The sequence below is a fragment of the Jaculus jaculus genome, chromosome 13 (genome assembly GCF_020740685.1).
Source record: "Jaculus jaculus isolate mJacJac1 chromosome 13, mJacJac1.mat.Y.cur, whole genome shotgun sequence".
Classification (NCBI taxonomy): domain Eukaryota; kingdom Metazoa; phylum Chordata; class Mammalia; order Rodentia; family Dipodidae; genus Jaculus; species Jaculus jaculus.
This window is the reverse complement of record NC_059114.1, coordinates 74,530,257-74,549,884: the sequence shown is the minus strand read 5'-3', so window position 1 is coordinate 74,549,884 and position 19,628 is coordinate 74,530,257. Positions and strand designations below refer to the sequence as shown.

The 19,628-nt window shown below is 46.5% G+C and overlaps 1 protein-coding gene across 7 annotated transcripts in view; it reads left to right on the top strand.

The window, feature by feature from the left end:
* Pdzd2 (PDZ domain containing 2) overlaps window positions 1–19,628 on the top strand; it is a 459,739-nt gene that overhangs the window by 332,276 nt on the left and 107,835 nt on the right. For all 7 annotated transcript variants that reach the window (XM_045132784.1, XM_045132782.1, XM_045132783.1 and 4 more), the window contains one exon: window positions 12,764–13,262. In XM_045132784.1, the coding sequence (XP_044988719.1) occupies window positions 12,764–13,262 (499 nt within the window). The remainder of the gene's footprint in view (window positions 1–12,763; window positions 13,263–19,628) is intronic.

Genomic DNA, 19,628 nt, shown 5'->3' with positions numbered 1-19,628 from the left:
TTCTAGCCAGGACAGAGTAGCAGATAAGTTGAACTGATGGGCCTCTGGTTCCCTTGCACAGTTTTGAAGGGGGCTGGCACTTACTAGCATTGACTGTATGCCAGGCAGGAACCCAGCCGTCTTAACCCATTATCCAGTTTTACCCTCCAGCAGCCCTATAGCCGGCTGACCTATGGAGTTAGTTTCTGAGGCTAAGCACCTTCCCCAAGACCCAGATAACATTTGCTGAGACCCAACCCAAGGGCAGTCTGGATCCTGGCAGTTGAGTTTCAGCTGGATCTTCATAAAGCTCTCTTGTGTGCGTAGCGCTGGGCGTCAAATCAGAGCCTCGAGCATGCTAGGCAGGCATTGTACCACTGAGCTCCAGCTCTGACTCATAAACTTCTCTAGGGACAAAACGGAGGCCCAATCAGAAAGAAGGAGCCCTTTGTTGGTTTTTCTGGCCACCAAGCCAAAAAATTTAAAAGAAATTTTTGTGAATGCCATTCATCCAACTTCTCAAACATGCCTCTGCGGCTGAAGATGTAGGGGGAGAAAGGAACGCTTATACCCTGGCGGTGGGAATGTCAAGTAGTCTAGCCCATTAGGAAATCTAAAAATGCCGTATGACCCAGCTGTCCCACTGCACTGGGGAAGGAAGAGTGCATAAGAGATGCCTGCACGCTCATATTCCTTGCAGCGCCATTCACAGTAGCTGAGATGTGGGCTTGGCCTGCGGACAGATGAATATGTAAAGAAAACACAGGATATATTCACAATACAGTATTGGCCATAGGGAGAATGAAGTCGTGTCATTTACAGGGAAATAGTTGAAACTCGATGTTGCCATGTTACGCAAAATAAGTAAGACACAGAAAGAAAGAGGTGTTTTTTCTCATATAATCTTTTTTTCTTTATTTTATTTTTCTTTCTTTATTTATTTGAAAGCAATGGACACAGAGAGAGAAAGTGAGGCAGATAGGGAGAGAATGGGTACGTCAGGGCCTCCAGCCACTGCAAACGAACTCCAGATGCGTGCGCCCCCTTGTGCATCTGGCTAACGTGGGACCTGGGGAACCGAGCCTCGAACCGGGGTCCTTAGGCTTCACAGGCAAGCGCTTAACCGCTGAGCCATCTCTCCAGCCTTCTTTCTTTCTATCTACCTCTTTCTCTCTCTCAATCAAATAAATACATAAATACATAAATAAATAATAAAATTTAAAAGCCTGTAAAAGGAAAAAGGAGAAGCAAGATGAGGCAGCATACCCGAACAGACCTGCAGTGTGTACGTTCAGTGAGGTGTTCTGGGGCTGGGTATGCCACGGTGGAAAGGAGGGGCAGCCTTCTTGTCCCACTTTCCACAGCCGTTAGCCAGCAATCACTCCAGAAGACAGTGACATTGCCTGCAAAGCTAAAGGGTAGCTCGCTGTCCCCCTGTTTCCCAGTAGGTCCTTGCATGAAGGGAATCTGCGTGGTGTGACTCTGAGGCTGCTCAGCTCCGGGTGGACTGTCCCCCCTTGCTTCCTCTGTTGTTCCGTCTCACCCGACAGCATGCTGTCCTCCACGTGAATCCACAAGAACCATGAGTGTGGGGTTATGATGCTTCTTGCTGGCAGTGTGGGTAGACCACATTCAGTCAGCAGAAAGACCCTCAGTGTAGAGGGAGCGACCACCAGCCGGAGGGGGCACCGGGCGAGAGGGCAGAGCCGGGTCCCCTGGGAGAGGCCAGCACCGCAGAGCTTGCCGTGGGTTTGCCACCATGCATGACCTGCTGGCCTGGAGGGCTGGATTGACTCCCTAGTGCGTTAAGACCAGGTAAACTGAGGGAGTACACATCCAGTTTTCCAGCATCCGAGGGGTGAATGCAAGTTCATTGCAGAGAGATGAATGGAGTCGTTGGCCACTGCCCCCATTCACACCCAAGATCCCGCCTCTCTACCCTGTGAGCCTGCCTGAAAATCGTCCTCCTTGCCCTGCACCCCCCTTCTCATGGGTGTGAGGCATATATTTGGGGTGTTAACCTAACGCTGAAAAGGAATTCTTAACTATGCTAATGTGGGGAGAGGCCTCTATGCTGTTAGAATCCTTCAGGTCCTTTTTTTTTGCCCTGTTTTCAAACCTCGTATAAGGAACAACATGAGGATGGCGTCTTGGCCTTGAGCCCCAGGTCATTTCCAGGGTTAGTTGGGGCTTAGATGGAGATTTGAATCCTGGTGCCGCCCGAAGCAGATCAGTGACCCTGTTGATCTTGAGAGCGTCAGGATTCTCCTCTCTAAAAAGCCAATCAGAAGCCAGGCATGGTGGCATCCGCCTTTAATCTCAGGACTCGGGAGGCAGAGGTAGGAGGATCGCCATGAGTTCAAGGCCACCCTGAGACTACATAGTTAATTGCAGAGTGAACCCTACCTCAGAAAATAAAAATTAAAAAAGTTACACTGTTTACCTTTGAAGGTTGAGATGAGGGTCTTTGTGCACACGCCTAGCACAGTAAATGTAAATAGTAAATACTTACAACTTAATATCGCTTCTCACTAGCTCGTCCATGGTAAAACTCAAATTAGCCGGGGAAATTTCTCATGTAGATACACCACCCAAAGCAAGCTTTTGGTTCTGAACACTTGTACTTTCATGTAGTATCGTTTAAGTTTCTTTCTCTGCATGCAGTTATTTAAAAAAAAAACAAAACCCTAGCAAGGCTGGAAAGATGATGGCTTGATGGTTAAGGCGCTTGCCTGCAAAGCCTGAGGACTCATATTCAACTCTGCAGGTCCCACATAAGCCAGACACACAATGTGACGTAAGCATGCATGGTCATGCACACACACAAGATGGTTCACATGTCTGGAGTTCTATTACAGTGACTGAAGGCCCTGTCATGCCAATTCTCTCCCTGTCTCTCTCTCTCTCTAATTAAAAAAAAAAAAAATTAGTGCTGGAGAGATGGCTTAGCAATTAAAGCTCATGCCTATGAAGCCAAAGGACCCAGGTTCGATTCTCCAGGACCCACGTAAGCCAGATGCACATGGTGGTGCATGCGTCTGGAGTTTGATTGCAGTGGCTGGAAGCCTTGGTGCCGCACCCATTCTCTCTTCTCTCCCCTATCTCTAATAACTAAATAGAAATAAGTCTTTAAAAAAATTTTTTTAATTAATTAATTAATTAATTTTTATTTATTTGAGAGTAACAGGCAGAGAGAGAAAGAGGGAGATAGAGAGAGAGAATGGGTGCGCCAGGGCCTCCAGCCTCTGCAAACGAACTCCAGACGCGTGCGCCCCCTTGTGCATCTGCCTAACGTGGGTCCTGGGGAACCGAGCCTCGAACTGGGGTCCTTAGGCTTCACAGGCAAGCACTTAACCTCTAAGCCATCTTTCAGCCCCCAAACTCTTTAATATGTATTAAGAAAGAAAAACAAAGTGCTATAAAATTTTTTAAATAAAAATAAAAACCTCTAGCAGAAAAAATTAAGACCCCAGGGCCCCTAAGAGCACAAAGATCGTCAAACACAGCACAGTTCAAATCGGCCAACAAACACGCGGAGAATGCTTTGGTTGGGAGCCCAGCATTTACCATTGTTCCGTCCACATCTGCAAGGGCGTGCTTTGTCTTTTCCTAGGCCAGGCTTCCGTTGATTTGGCTCTCTTGCAATCGACATCCTCTAAGCCAAGAGGAGTCCTAGAGAATCATGAAGATGAATGAACGACAGGAAAAAGATGCAGCATTTCCTCCAGTGGCACAGAAGCTAGCAGTCGGTCTCTGTGAACTTGCATGGAGCATGGGACCTGTCCAGCCCAGCCTTGCCTGCCAAGGGAAGAAATAAACAGAAATAGGGAAGTCAGATGTGTATAGAAGTGATTCTGAGCAGTACGTGACATCAACCGAGCATGTGTCCTCTCTCCATCGCTGTAGCATCTCCTCTGCTGACTTCAAACACAGCAGTTCAGCAGAGAAGCCCACTGTTTTGATGAAAGTTGTAGAAAACCCAGGCTTGGCATGAGGCAGAGAGGTAGGTTCGGGCCAAACCGACCAGACAGACCCTGGAAGGAGTGAGCGAGCCGGGCAAATTGTTTCAAGATGAAATTGGATCCACTTGAAAGTCGTGGGCCTGGAGAGCGCAGACGTTTCATCGATGTCTGAATCCGTGTGTAAGAAGTCATGTGGCCCTCTGAGAGCCACGCACCCCCAGGGATCTCCTTTCACAGTCACCTGTGAAGAGGGAGAGAGGGCTTGGGGATTGCCTGTTGCTTGCAAGCCTACAGCTGTGGCTGGTTTGGGGGAAGGAGGGCAGAAAGGGAGAACCTGTGATCTTGTTAGCTTACACACTTTAGAGTATGGTGGCTCTAATCTAGAAGGTATAGTGAACATAATATCTACTTTGAGTTAGCCTGGAGCATCTTGTTGGAGCCTCTTGCAAAGCAAGGAACATATGTCTGTGAACAGATAACAGAGGTGTGATGGTTAATCTCTGGTTGTCAACTTGTCTGGATTTAGCATCACTATGGGAAGAAATTTCTGGAAATGTCTGAGAGACTTTCTAGGGACAGATCTACACTAATAGTGGGCGGCACCATTGTACGGGGTCCTGGAAGGAAAGAGAAAGCATGGGCTGGAGAGATGACTTAGCAGTTAAGAGCATTTGCCTATGAAGCCAGAGAACCCAGGTTTGATTCTCCAGGACCCACGAGAGCCAGATACACAAGGTGGCACATGTGTCTGGCGTTTGTTTGCAATGGCTGGAGGCCCTAGTGCACCTGTTCTCTCCCTTCCTCCCTCTCCCTCCCTCCCCCCCCCTCCCTCCCTCTCTCTCTCTCTCTCTGCTTCTTTCTCAGTCTCTGTCTCTCAAATAAATAAATAAATAGTATTTTAAAAAGAAAAAAGCTAGGCATGGTGGCACACAGGAGGCAGAGGTAGGAGGATCGCTGTGAGTTCGAGGCCACCCTGAGACTACATAGTGAGTTCTAGGTCAGCCTGGGATAGAGCAGACCCTACCTGAGAAAGAGAGAGAGAGAGAGAGAGAGAGAGAATACACAGGCATGGCTTCAGTTTCACTGCTGAACTGTGTGGCAACAACAAGTTTTGGTAGGTGATCATTTGGACTGGGTTTGAATGACTTAAGATTCAGAGATCAGAATCGAAAGTTCCCGGATACCTAGATTCTTCACAGTCAACTTGTGTTCCCTGGATGGCGCACGCCTTTAATCTCAGCACTTGAGAGGCAGAGGTAAGAGGATCTCTATAAGTTCGAGGCCACCCTGAGACTGCATATTGAATTCCAGATCAGCCTGAGCTAGAGCAAGACCCTAACAACCAAAATAAATAAATGTATATACAAACTGGGCGTGGTGACACACACTTTCAATCCCAGCACTTGAGAGGCAGAGGTAGGATTGCCAATGAGTTCGAGGCCAGTCTGGGACTACAGATTGAGTTCCAGGACAGCCTGGGCTAGAGTGAGACCCTATCTCTAGAATCCATGCTTTTAGCTGGACGTGGTGGTGCACACCTTTAATCCCAGCACTCAGGAGGCACAGGTAGGAGGATCGCCATGAGTTCGAGGCCACCCTGAGACTCCATAGTGAAATCCAGGTCAGGCTGGGCTAGAGTGAGACCCTACCTTGAAAAACCAAAAAAAAAAAAAAAAAAAAAGATAGTTTTGGTGGTGGTGGTGTTTTTCTTAAGCCTTCCATTCCTTCTTAAAGGTGGAAAAATTGTGGCAAGAACTGGCCTCCATCTGTCCTATGTGTTAGAGTAACTGTTAGCAGCTAACCCTGGTTTGGTTGGTTGGTTGAGTGAGCCAGGGTCTCACTCTATAGCCCAGGCTGGCTGCAGACTTTCAGCAATCCCCCTGCCTCAGCGTTCTAAGTGCTAGAAGTACACACGTGAGCCACCACACCCAATACTAATTCGGTTCTATAGAGCTCAGGTCCTGGACTGCAGATGTCGCTCACTGGTAGTTACAGCATTTGCCGAGCATGTTTAAAGCTCTGGGTTCCACCCCAGCACCCTCCAACAATAACACTGACCCCCTTGGGTCCTGCCGCAGTCATTCATCTGTAAGCATCCTGTTGCAGTCACTGTTCATTGTTGTCATCTATACCAGCAGTCTGACATACTGAGATGAAGTAGGAATGGCCGCTTCGGTGAAAAGTCCCTTTGTCTTTGAGGTGACCTTAGAAAATCCAGTGTCCAGGAAGGAATAAAATAACCTGTCATACAGTTCCTTTAAGGTGTCAGGGTCTTATTTATTATGAGGAAGCCAGGAGACAACAGGGGGATAGTGCTGGACTAAAGATAACTCCTCTTGGCCTTATAGCTTTGCCCAAGTGTGGACCCTACAGAAGTGAAGTACTGACTCCATCCCAGGTACGTTCCGAGGTTCTTGAAGCTTCCATGAGAATACATATGGGAAACCTATTTAAGGTCTTGGGCCCCTAGACAATGAGCCAGCCTTTTTGACCCTGAAGAAAAGGTCCGTGCATTGAACTGTTCAGCATTTTCACATAAAAGATAGGTTTCCAATAGTCATTCTAAATGAGTGACCTCTCTAGGCTACGTCTTTTTCCATATGTTGATAAGTGTCCAGGAGGCCTGTGTTAGTCAGCTTTCCATTGCTATGACAAATAACTGTCATGAGTCAACTTAAAAGAAGGAAAGGTTTGTTTTCCGCTTACAGCTTTTGGAAATTTCAGTCCACGGTTGCTTGGCCTCATTGCCTTTGGGTCTTGGCAACTTAATAACCAGAGCTTTTTGTTTGTTTGTTTTTCGAGGTAGGGTCTCACACTAGCCCAGGCTGACCTATGGAGTCTCAGGGTGACCTCGAACTCATGGCAATCCTCCTACCTCTGCCTCCCGAGTGCTGGGATTAAAGGCATGCGCCACCACACATGCATGACCAGAGTTTTTGATAGAGGAAGTTCTTTGGTGTGGGAAAGCAGAGAGGAACGGATGAGATTCCAGTATCCACTTCAAGTGCGTGCCCAAAATGGTTCAACTATCCAGCACCAGACCCTACTTCCTAAAGGTTCCATCATCTCCCAGCAGTGCTCCAGACAGGGGACCAAGCCTTTATTAACACAGGGCCCTTTGGGGGTCGCACCCAAGCCATAGCAAGTTCTAAGACAACTCTGATGGACAGTGAACGTTTCTGCTTTTCATTTATGTCTTGTTGCTGGCACTGGGTCATTCCTGTTAGGATGGCCCGTATCTCTTGTCCCAGAACTTTGCCTGGGACACTAGTGTTCATAGTTGGCACAGCATGACTAATGGAGGATCTGTAGTACTTTTCTCATCGCTGTCACCAGGTACCCAACATAAGCCAGATGCACAAGATGGCACGTGTGTCTAGAATTCATTTGCAGTGATTGGAGGCCCTGGCACACCCATATTCTCTATCTGTCTGTCTGTCTGTCTGTCTGTCTGTCTCTATCTCTATATGTCTTCCTCTTTCCCTCCTTCCCTCTCTTTTAAATAAGGTATTGAAAAAAGAAGGGAAAATTTTGCTCATGTCTGGGGAGATCAGGAAGGTGAGAGAGAATGCTGGTGTTCAGCTTGCTTTCTTTTTTTCTTTTATTCAGTATAGGACCAATGTTCAGGGTATGTTTTCCTTCCTTAGTTAAACCTTTCTGAAAACATTCTCCTGGCCCAGAGGTGTGTCTTCTAGGTGATTCTAAATCCAGACAAATTGAAAATTAATATCAATCATCACACAGCCCATTTTACGACCCTCACTTATGAATCAGTGCAAGGTTGAGAGTGAGTTTGGAAACAGACAGGATTAGATCTGCCACTTTATGTCTATATAAACTTGTGCAAGCTAATCTTTCTGGGTTGTACTTCAATAAAGAAAATTCTTGGGAAAATGCTGTCTATAAAGTCCCTACCTAAACAATGAACTCAAAACTTGCCCTCTGTGGTATTTGCTACTTTCAAAAAAAAAAAAAATTGAGGCATGGGCTTAAGAGATGGCTTACCAGTTAAGGTGTTTGCCTGCAAAGCCAAAGGCCCCAGCTTCAATTCCCCAGAATCCATGTAAGCCAGATGCACAGGTGGCACACGTGTCTGGAGTTCATTTGCAGCAACTGGAGGCCCTGATGTGCCCATTCTCTTTCCCCCTCCCTCTTTCTGTCATTCAAACAAATAAAATATTTTTTAAAAAAAATTTTGTTTATTTTTATTTATTTATTTGAAAGCAACAGAGAAAGAAGCAGACGCACACAGAGAGAGAATATGGGCGCACCAGGGCCTCCAACCACGGCATACAAACTCCAGATGCATGTGCCACCTTGTATGCATCTGGCTTATGTGGGTCCTGGGGAATTGAGCCTCAAACCAGGGTCCTTAGGCTTCATAGGCAAGCGCTTAACCACTAAACCATCTCTCCAGCCCCAAAATAAAACATTCCTTTTTAAAAAATGGAGGCATAATTTATTGTGATGATTAATTTCTGGTTGTCAACTTGACAAGATTTGGAAACACCACAAAAACAAATCTCTTGTCATGTTCTGTGAGGGATTGTATGTTTTGAGATGTACTGTGCTGTGAGTTTGATATCTGCATTATATTACGCACCTTGAGGTGCGCAGCACAGTGAATGTGGCTGTCTGCATTATATCATGCAGCCGTCACTGTCTAGTTCAAGATCATTTCTGTCACTCTACTAGCACTTGGTCCCAATCCCCTCTCCCCTCCCTGTGGAGATCACCAATCTAATCCATCTCTACATATGTATCTGCTCTGCACATAGTATATTAGTGGAATAATGTAATATATGATCTCTTGTGGTCTTGCTTCTTTTGTTTAGCATGTTCCTGAACTTCACTCATATCATATCAATTCTATTTTATTACTGATTATATTTCATGACATGGGTGTGCTACATAATTTTTCCAGTCATCAATTGATGGAAATTTTGTGTAATTACCATTGTTTTACGTGTTATCCTGTGCCACCCTGGTTTTCATAATCTCTGAGCATTCCTATTTCTTCAAATGCTAGTAATTTTCTCAAAGAAACCCTTACAACCTGGCTACCTAACTTGAGGATTTTATGCCTATACAAAAGTTTTTCCCCATCGGGGGGGGGGGGAGAAACATTCCAAAGAAATGAAATCGAAGCCCTCTAGGACAGCTTTTTGGAGAGTTGTGCCAGGTTTGATTTTTATTTTCTAGACTCCAGTGGATGGTCTCCATGATTCATTATCCTTCTCGGTTTTACAGACTCGCCTGGGATGTGTACAGTATCTTTTATCTACTTGATTTTTATGTGTGTGAGTTTCCTATCATGTTTTTCAGCCTGGAATAAAAAAAAAAAAAGATTGTATTAAATTTAGCTGATGCCTGAGTATCCTCCTCTCTTGTTTTTCACTCCGCAGCAAAAAATGGAGAATTATTCTCTGATGTAGTTACCCAGTCTCCATCACTGCACTGATCTGAACCTATTTCTTCTTCATGTGTGTGATGTGTGTGGTGTGTGTGGTGTACGCACAGATGTGTGCAGATGTACTCCAGGCATGCGCAGGCCAGGGGAGCATGTCGGGTGTCCTTCCTTCATTGTTCAAGTGGTTATTTCCTTGGGATGAAGTGTCTCTCTTAATACAGAGCTGTGGTTTTCCACATGCCCAACGAGTCTCTGGTCTGTGTGAGTCCTGGGAAACCCAACTTAGAAATTCTAGCTGGGTGTGGTGGCACATGCCTTTGATCCCAGCACTAGGGAGGATTGCTGTGAGTTCGAGGCCACCCTGAAACTACATAGTGAATTTCAGGTCAGCCTGAGCTAGAGTAATACCCTTCCTCAGAAAAACCGAAAATAGAAAAAGTCTCTGTCCCCTCAGGCTTCATGCTTATGGCAAGTGCTATTTCCGACTGAACCACATTCCTTCCCCTGAAACCATCTTGTTGTACTAGGGATTGAACCCAGGGCCTTGCACGTGCTAGGCAAGCGCTCTCCCATTGAACTGTGCTTGAATACTTTTCTGGCAGGGGAGAGAGCATGTCATGAACTATACTCCCAGCCCTCAGTGGGCTGACCATGGGGAATGCCTTTGGGCCAGGATCTAGTGTGTTTCTACCACAGCTGGGCACCTCTTTTTCCCTTCCATTGCCAGCATGCTGCCTAAGGTTATGGTGAGGGAAGAGAAGCCGCCTGGTGACCCGTCCTCCTTCCCACGTACCGGCCACCCCAGCTCCCCAGTTGATTGTCGGGGGTGACAAGATGACAGACCGGCGTCTTACTTACACTAGTCCCTGTGTCCTCATTTCTTTGGAGGTGATCACCACTGTGCCTAGAGGGAGAGCAGCTGGGTTAGAACACTTGGGAAACCTATTTCTCGCTTGTTGACAATGGAGGCAACATAGTCCAGAGCCCTTTCTTGGCAGGCGTGGGAAGGCTAGAAGCAGGTCAGTAGAGAAGCTCCTTGGGTTCTTTCTGGGGTCTGTATGTCTGTGATGTCGTTCATGGCTACTGAAGGATCCATTTCAGCTTCGTTTTCCGACTCGGAGCAAGTATTCTCTTTGCTGAAGTCCTAACAATCTGGAATCCTGCATTCTAGGCATTACTTGCTTTATTTGACATTCTCTCAGTATTCTTTAAGCTCTGGAGCAGTCACCGTGGGTCCCATTTCACATGCATCATATCATTTATATTGTTTCTTGACTCTCGGTAGTTGCGAGCCCTTCAAATACATAAAAAGTGACCAGCTCTGATCCCTTCCTGTCCATGTCAAGTGTCCTTTACTTCGTCAACTGATTCTGATTGACAGTTTGCAACAGCCTTCTTTGTCCTGGTCCCCTCTGTCAATGTTTTTTCTTTTTCTTTTCTTTCTTTCTTTCTTTTTCTTTTTCTTTTCTTTTCTTTTCTTTTTTTTTTTTTTTTTTGTCCAGGTAGGGTCTCGCTGTAGCCCAGGCTGACCTGGAACTCACTATGTAGTCTCAGGGTGGCCTCAAACTCACAACACTCCTCCTACCTCTGCCTCCCGAGTGCTGGGATTAAAGGCGTGCGCCACCATATCCAGTCATTTGTTCTCTTAATGTGATGCTCAGACTGGAAATGGCAGTTCACATGTGCTACAAATAGCCCAAACAAAGACCGTCACCAAGAAACAACCCTTCACGACCCTGCCGGCATCCTCAGCTAGCACCCTGCCCCGAGGTCAGTGTTGGCTCTGTTTCACGTAGCTGCTGTGGGGCAGAAGTTCCTGTTGTTCAGGGTTTTTTGTTGTTAATTCTGAATAGTAGAGCTTTATATTTCCCTCAGCCTGCTTTAATATTTTTTTGCTCTGGAAACCATCATTCCATCAGCCACATAGAAATATGAATCTAGCATAATTCCATCACTAATTTTTAAGAGAATAGAGAATGTTTTTGATTTTTTTTTTTTAGATCAACCTCTTCATCATTCAGGAATTTTTTTTTTCCAAGGTAGGGTCTCATTCTAGCCCAGGCTGACCTGGAATTCACTATGTAGTCTCAGGGTGGTCTCGAACTCATGGTGATCCTCCTACCTCTGCCTCCCAAGTGCTGGGATTAAAGGTGTACACCACCACACCTGGCTTTTACAATAACTATTTTTGTTAATTGACATATAATAATTATACTTACGGGATACTTTGTGACATTTCATTATGTCTGTATGATGTGTAATGATCAGATCAGGGCAATTGACATCTCTTATGTCTCATATGTATTATTGCTTTGTGCTAGACACATTCAAAACCTCTATACTTTGGAAAACTACAACTTAAATGTTGTCAACCATAGTTACTCTACTGTGACATAGAACAGGAAATGTTAGTTTTCCTTTAAGAATTGCTTTTTAGGACTGGAGAGATGGTTTAGTGGTTAAGGCGTTTGCCTGCAAAGCCAAAGGTCCCAGGTTTGATTCCCCAGGACCCACATCAGCCAGATGCACAAGGTGGTGCATGTGTCTAGAGTTCATTTGCAGTGGCTAGAGGTCCTGGCATACCCATTCTTTCCTTCTCTCTCTTTCTCTGTCTCTCCCTCTTTCTCTCTCACTCTCTTAAATAAATAAATAAATTTTTTAATTAGAAAAATTGCTTTTAGTGCTCAGAAGGTAGCGCAATCAGTTGGTAAAGTGCCTGCCTAGCATACATAAAGCCCTGGATACAATCCGTAGAGCTGCATAAACCAGGTACAGTGGCACATACTTGTAATCTTAGGTAAGAAGACCAGAAGTTCAGAGTCATCCTCAGAGACAGCAAGCTCAAAGCCATCCTAATCGACATGAGACCCTGTCTCAAAAAAAAAATAGATTAATAATAATAATAATAATAATAATAACTCAGGGAGGGGTTGGGAGTGGACCTCAGTGGTAGAGTGTTTGTCCATCATACATAAGGCCCTGGGTTTTATTGTCAGCACTGCAAAACAAACAACAGAGACAGCACGCTATTATTTGAAGATATGTCGGGATTGGCTCCATCATAGAAAAACTCTTTGACTCCTGTTCCTAGGGGACTTACATTGGTTGTTCATGGGGCCCTCTGTATGTTTGGAAGACCTAGCGATCGGAGCTGGAGAGATGGCTTAGTGGTTCAGCGCTTGCCTGTGAAGCCTAGGGCCCATGGTTCAAGGCTCGATTCCCCAGGATCCACGCAAGACAGATGCACAAGGGGCGCATGCGTCTGGAGTTTGTTTGCAGTGGCTGGAGGGAGGCCCTGAAGTGCAAAAGAGAGCTGGGGATCATATTGCTATCGATAATTGTAGAGACTAATGGAACGCGCGGAGGGCTGGGTTGACTGTCGCCGCCTAACGTCTGTGTCTGTCTGTCGCAGTTACCTGGCTGAGCAGTGCTGGAATGGCGGCTTCATCTACCTGATCATGCTGCGGCGCTTCAAGCACAAAGCCCGCCCCGCTTACAATGGCAACGGTAACAGCACAGAACCAGGAGACGTTCCTCCCTTGGAGCCCAGTGACCAAGCTTCCAAGAAGGGGAAAAGAGCAAGGAAGTTTGGTGTCATTTCCAGACCTCCTGTCCCCAGGGCCCCCGAGGAAGCCAAGAGCAGTGCTGGCTGCGAGTTGGCAGATGAGGCCAGCTCTGAGCTGGAGAATGGCACAGAGCCTGAACTTGGAAACGGGCATGCCTTCGAGCTAGACGGTGGTCCGCAGTCTCTCAAGGAGGTGGCTGGACCCCATCTGGAGAAGTCGGACGTGGACACAGGGGCTGAGCACGCAGCTCCGCAGACAGATGTTCCTCCGACCACTAGCAATGACAAACGCCGTTTCTCCAAACCTGGGAAGACGGACTTCCAATCGAGTGACTGCCTGGCACGGGTAAGGCTTTGTTTGGTTGTAGAATCTGAATTTGTTTTTTTTTTTTTGGGTGGGGGGGTTTCGAGGTAGGGTCTCACTCTGGCTCAGGCTGACCGGGAATTCACTGTGTAGTCTCAGGGTGGCCTCGAACTCATGGCGATCCTCCTACCTCTGCCTCCTGAGTGCTGGGATTAAAGGCGTGCGCCACCACGCCCGGCTAGAATCTGAATTTTAAAAGGAATATTGGTGGGCTGCAGAGATGGCTTAGCGGTTAAGGCGCTTGCCTGCAAAGCCTAAGGACCCAGGTTCAGTTCTCCTGGTCCCACGTAAGCCAGCTGCACAAGGTGGTGCACGTGTCTGGAGTTAGTTTGCAGTGGCTGGAGGCCCTGGTGCACCCATTCTCATTCTATCTCCCTGTCTGACTCAAAGAAATAAATAAATAAAAATAAAAGGGAATATTGGTGAAGTTGCTTTTTTAAGTTTTGTTGTTTTTTTTTTTAAAGATACACTTAAGATGACCTTGTGCTTAGAAACCAATGAAACTCATCAAGATAAATGATCCGAGTCTGTAACAACAACAAAAACGTTGGGTCATTTTATCCTACTTACATAAAGAGCTAGTGGAGTGATGGGTGGAAAATTGAAGCCTTCTGTGGTGAAATTTGAGTCTTATGAGACCCAGATAAAGCAGTTAAGCTGAGACATTGTTCATCACTGCTGTCACAGTGAAATCGCTACTTCAAGGCCAAAAATTCCTGGTGGCCGGGGACGGTGCAGACAGCCTCGGCGTGACACAGGAAGGGCGTCCAGCACGCGGGCAGGCATCTGCTTTTATTTTGAACAGTTCAACCCGGTGCTGTCTTTGCAGGATCGTGATTGGCTCCGAAGCTTTTTAGAGAATTTCAGACAGTGCGTTACCTCCCTGCCGCAGTCAGGGTGGGTCCCGGGTAAGGGCGAAGCCGACCCGCGTACTCTGCCTGGTGCTGGGTGACCTTCCAGCATCTCGCTCTCTCCGGTCACAGCCGAACCTCCCTGCAGGGTGAACGCGCTCGTGCCCCGCGTGCTCTCGGCACATAGTCCCATGCAGCTCTAATGGAACAGCCGATTCCCAGATGGGTGCTGACTGGCTTCCCTGTCTTGGGTGGCACTTTAGAGATGAAAGGGAAAGTGGGGAAGGTGGAAAATAGACCTGGATTACCAAGCTCGGGCGCGGCCGCTGAGAAAGGGCGCCCTCGGAATGAGCAGAAAGTATCCAAGGGCTGTTTGGTGTCGTTATTTGAGTAATTTCGGCCAATCCATATGATGGGTTGAAAAGAATCAGCCAAGGCAGGACAGATGACTTAGCGGTTAAGGCATTTGCCTATAAAGCCGGAGGACCCAGGTTCAATTCCCCAGAACCTACGTAAGCCAGATGCACACGATGGGGCATGTGGCTGGAGTTCATTTGCAATGGCTAGAGGCTCTGGTACTTGTGGTGTTTTTTGTTTTTTTTTTTTCTCTCTCTCTCATAAATAAAAACAAAATATTTTTAAAAAATCAACCAATCCAATTCCTTCATGTGAGGAGCGGGGGTTATCCTGGAAATGCCTACGCAGAGGCATGATTTGTGGGTGAATCTATCAGCAGATTTTTCCTCTAATGGTTACATAGTAAATTCACAGAAAACTCAATGTAAAAACTCTTAGGTGGGGATGTTTGGCTTTCTGAATTATTTTGAAGGTTCTGGGCATCAAAGGAGACTGAATCTCACATACAATCCAGAGACTTTTGCCTAGGACATGGTGGAAGTAATTTGGAAGGAATTTAATTTTTTTAACATGTTATTTTTATTTATGTATTTATTTGGGAGTGAGGGAATATGAGCATTCCAGGGCCTCCCACCACTGCAGACGAACAGATGCAAACACCATCTAGCGCATCTGGCTTATATGTGGGTTCTGGGGAATTGAACCTGGCTCATTTGGCTTTGCAGGCAAGTGCCTTAACCACTAAGCCATCTCCAGCCTGAGTTTATTTTTTATAGAGGAAAAAAAGGGGGGGCTAAGAGGGGATAAATGGCTTAGTGGTTAAACGCACTTGCTTATGAAGACTGCCAGCCTGGGTTCAGTCCCCCAGTCACCCAGACAGGCATGTATTTGCATCAGCAAGAAACACTTGAGTGTATCCCACACATACATAGACATAATAATAATAAAGCGGGGTGTAGTGATTCAGCACTCAGGAGGCTGAGGCTATGCCATCTGAGCAAGTAAGACAAGGAGGAGAGGGGAATTGATGACTTTTTGTGCTCAGGATCAAATGAAAGGGGGAAAAACTACAAACCTGGGCTGGAGAGATGGCTTAGTGGTTAAGTGCTTGCCTGTGAAGCCTAAGGACCCCAGTTCGAGGCTCGATTCCCCAGGACCCACGTTAGCCAGTTGCACAAGGTGGCGCACGCGTCTGCAGTTCGTTTGCAGTGGCTGGAAGCCCTGGTGCGCCCATTCTCTCTATCTCTCTAACTGCCTCTTTCTCTCTCTGTCTGTCACTCTCAAATAAAAAAATAAAAATAAACAAAAAAAATCTAAAAAGAAAACTACAAACCCTAATCTGTTGCTTTTGAGCAACTTTTCAGAGCTGCATTCCCCTAGAGGAGGGACTGGCCACCAGGAATTGTCACTGCTGTTAAGGGTCCACAGCGCATAGACTGATTCCCGGCCTTGAGTGTGCTGTTGGTATTGGTGAGCAGGAGTGGACGCACACTACCATGGCACTCCTTGTATGTTATCACCCACTCAACCCCAAGATGCATTTGCTTCAGGTAGAAGTGACAAGGACCTTGTTGCAGCTTCTTCCACACAGGGGTTCCACATTGGAGCCAGTGGACTCCATGAAAAGTTCCAAGGTTCATGGGCTACAGAGCGTTTTATTCCTTCAGCGTAGTTGAGACCAAGGTCATGCTGAAATGGAATTTCCAGAAAAATAGAAAGTAGCTATTTACCTCTTAAGTCTTGGGGGGGGGGATTCCATTCCACTTGAATAATGGAAGATTAAACCTGCCAGGGTTGTTCTGTTTCTGCCTTATTAGTGATTTAGTGCATCTGAAAAGACTTAATAAATTACAGGAAAGGCCTATCATGCTCATTCAGACCATTTTTCTTTGGCAGGTATGTCTTTTTCATGGACGTGTTTGTTCTTAAAAAAAAAAAAAAAAAAAACTCTATGAAAATAAATCTTCAGTCTTGTTTTCCAGTTCTGTTCTTCCTTAAGTTATAGGAAATATATTTCCTTTCAAATAAATATGTATATTTGGTTTTGTTTTTCTGAGACAGGTATTGCTATGTAGCTCAGGCTGGCCTCAAGCTCATGACAATCCTGCTGCCTCAGCCTTCCCCGTAATGGGATTTCAGTCATGAACCCCAACACCTAGCTTCAAATAATGTCTTTTTTAAAAATGGCATGCTGGGCGTGGTGGCACACACCTTTAATCCCAGCGCTCAGGAAGCAGAGGGAGGAGGATCGCCGTGAGTTCGAGGCCACCCTCTGACTCCATAGTGAATTCCAAGTCAGACTGGGCTAGAGTGAGACCCTACCTCAACAAAACAAAAACAAAAACAAAAACAAAAAACAATGGCATGTCTGAGGCTGGAGAGATGGTTTAACAGTTGAGGCGTTTGCCTGCAAAACCAAAGGACCCAGGTTCAACTCCCCAGGACCTATGTAAGCCAGATGCACAAAGTGGCTCATATGTCTAGAGTTCATTTGCAATGACTGGAGGCCCTGGCGTGCCCATTCTCCCCACCCCCTATCTATCTGCCTTTTTCTTTCTCTATCAAATAAATTATTAAAATAGTAACTCATAATGACACCTATTGGGCCCACCCTCTAAGATGTAAGAATCTCTTAGGACACAGACAAATACTTTTTTTTTGGGGGGTTTTCAAGGTAGGGTCTCACTCTAGCTCAGGCTGACCTAGAATTCACTATGTAGTCTCAGGGTGGCGTCAAATTTACAGCGATCCTTCTACCTCTGCCTGTCCAGTGCTGGGATTAAAGGTGTGCACCTCCACACTTGGCTTTTGCAGACAAGTACTTTTAGAGATAATCTCAGAGCTCCTGTCGACCTTTCTAGTAAAGCTGTTCATTCAAGAAGATGGTCTGGGAGCTAGGACGATAGCTCCATGAAGAAAACTCAGATACCCCGAGCTCACACACAAGCTAGATGTTGGAGTTTGAGCGTCGGTGACATTAGCATGCCTACGGTGAGAAAAAGGAAGAAGACACAGGAGAACCTTCCAGACGGGCAACTAGCCTAGTGAATGGAGCAAACAGCAGTGAGAGACCCTGCCTCAAACAAAGTAGAAGGCAAGAACAGACACCTTAAGGTGTCCTCTGACCTCCACATGCACACTGTGGCATGAGGCAGGTGTGGCGATGCACACTTTTAAGCCCAGCACTCGGGAGGTAGAGGTAGGAAGATCGCCGAGAGTTCAAGGCCACTGTGAGACTCCAGAGTGAATTCCAGGTCAGCCTGAGCTGGAGTGATACGCTACCTCGAAAACCAAAAAATAAAAATGAAAATAAAACAGTTTGGGAGCTAGAGAGATGGCTTAGCAGTTAAGACATTTGTCTAAGAAGCCTAAGGACCCAAGTTCAGTTTCCCAGGACCCACATAAGTCAGATGCACAAGGTAGCACATGCATCTGGAGTTTGTTTGCAGGGGCTGGAGGCCCTGACATGCCCATTCTCTCTCTCTCTCTCTCCCTCTCTCCATCTCCATCTCTCTCTCTCTCTCTCTCTCTCTCTCTCTCGTAAATAAATTTAAAATATATACATATAATTCAAAAAGTTTTGTATGTCTATTTACTCAGAATGTATGTTTATAACTGTATTAAAATGAAATGTAGTCACATAATACATGAGCAAGCCTACCATTTGCCAAGCTGGCCATTTTATTGATACTAATGTGTGTATGTCTGTGGGTGCATCTGAGGCCTGACCCCAGTACTCCAAATCTACTCTGAAGCCGGGTGTGGTGGCACACGCCTTTAATCCCAGCACTCGGGAGGCAGAGGTAGGAGGATTGCCATGAGTTCAAGGCCACCCTAAGACTACATAGTGAATTCCAGGTCAGCTTGAGCTAGAGTGAGACCCTACCTCAAAAAACCAAACCAAAAAATATCTACTTTGTACAACACTGGGCTTTCCCCCCAGACTCCTCTGGAAGTGATCCGGCGGATCCTCACACAGGGACATGCCTCGGGCCGACGTCTTCAGGAAAGGATGGGCAGCACGTGAGGCCTCTCTTCTAGAAATCCCTTTGTATTGGATGAACACATTGTCCTGTGTGATCCCATCTCCTCCGTCCACGTCTGTGTCTTCAGCTCTCTCCTGCTCCCCAAGCTTGATCCCAACTTCCTGCTGGGTTTTGCGGAAGCAGCACTCACTTTTGCTTTCTTTTTCTTTTTCTTATTTTAGTTTTTCGAGGTAGGGTCTCACTCTAGTCCAGGCTGACCTGGAATGCTCTATGGAGTCTCAGGGTGGCCTCGAACTCATGGCGATCCTCCTACCTCTGCCTCCCGAGTGCTGGGATTAAAGGCGTGCGCCACCACGCCTGGCTTTCTTACACTCTTCCCACCACCTCTTCCACGACGGAACCTGAACCAGAAGACGTGATGGAGATGTTTGGAAGCTGAGCGCTCCTCTCGGGTTAGGATCCTGTACGTCTTTCTTTCGCCGGTCCTTGTGCAAGGTCATGCACTTTTGAGGGACTCTGTATGTTCATAGTAATGAAAATGCCCAGGGTCCACAGGCCTGGGAGATGGGGTCATGGATTCTGTAGTGCTTCAAAGGAGATTTCCCCCATCGCCTATGTGCTTTGCATACTTGGTGCCCAGTAGGTGGCAGTTTGGAAGGTGGAGGATGTGTGTAACTATGTGGCTGTGGGGGAGGGGACCTTGATATTTATTAGCCCAGCGCCAAATCCAGGGTGTAGATCACCTCCCTCCAAACACGTGACTAGATGTGAGCCAGCCTCGGCTCTGCCAGCCTTTTCCCTGCCATGATGAAACCTCCCCCTCAGAACCCTCAGCCGGGCTGGGGAGATGGCTTAGTGGTTAAGGCACTTGCCTGTGAAGCCTAAGGACCCAGGTTCAATTCCCCAAGACCCATATAATCCAGAAGCACAAGGTGGTACATGTGTCTGAAGTCCATTTGCAGTGGCTGGAGGCCATAGCACACCCATTCCCTCCCTCCCTCCTTCCCTCCCTCTCTCTCTCTCTCTCTCTGCCTCTTTTCCTCAAATAAATAAATAAATATTTTTTTAAATAAAAAAAAAAAACTGTCAGCCCCAGCCGAGCGTGGTGGTACACAGCTTTAATCCCAGGACTCAAGAGGCTGAGGTGGGCTGTG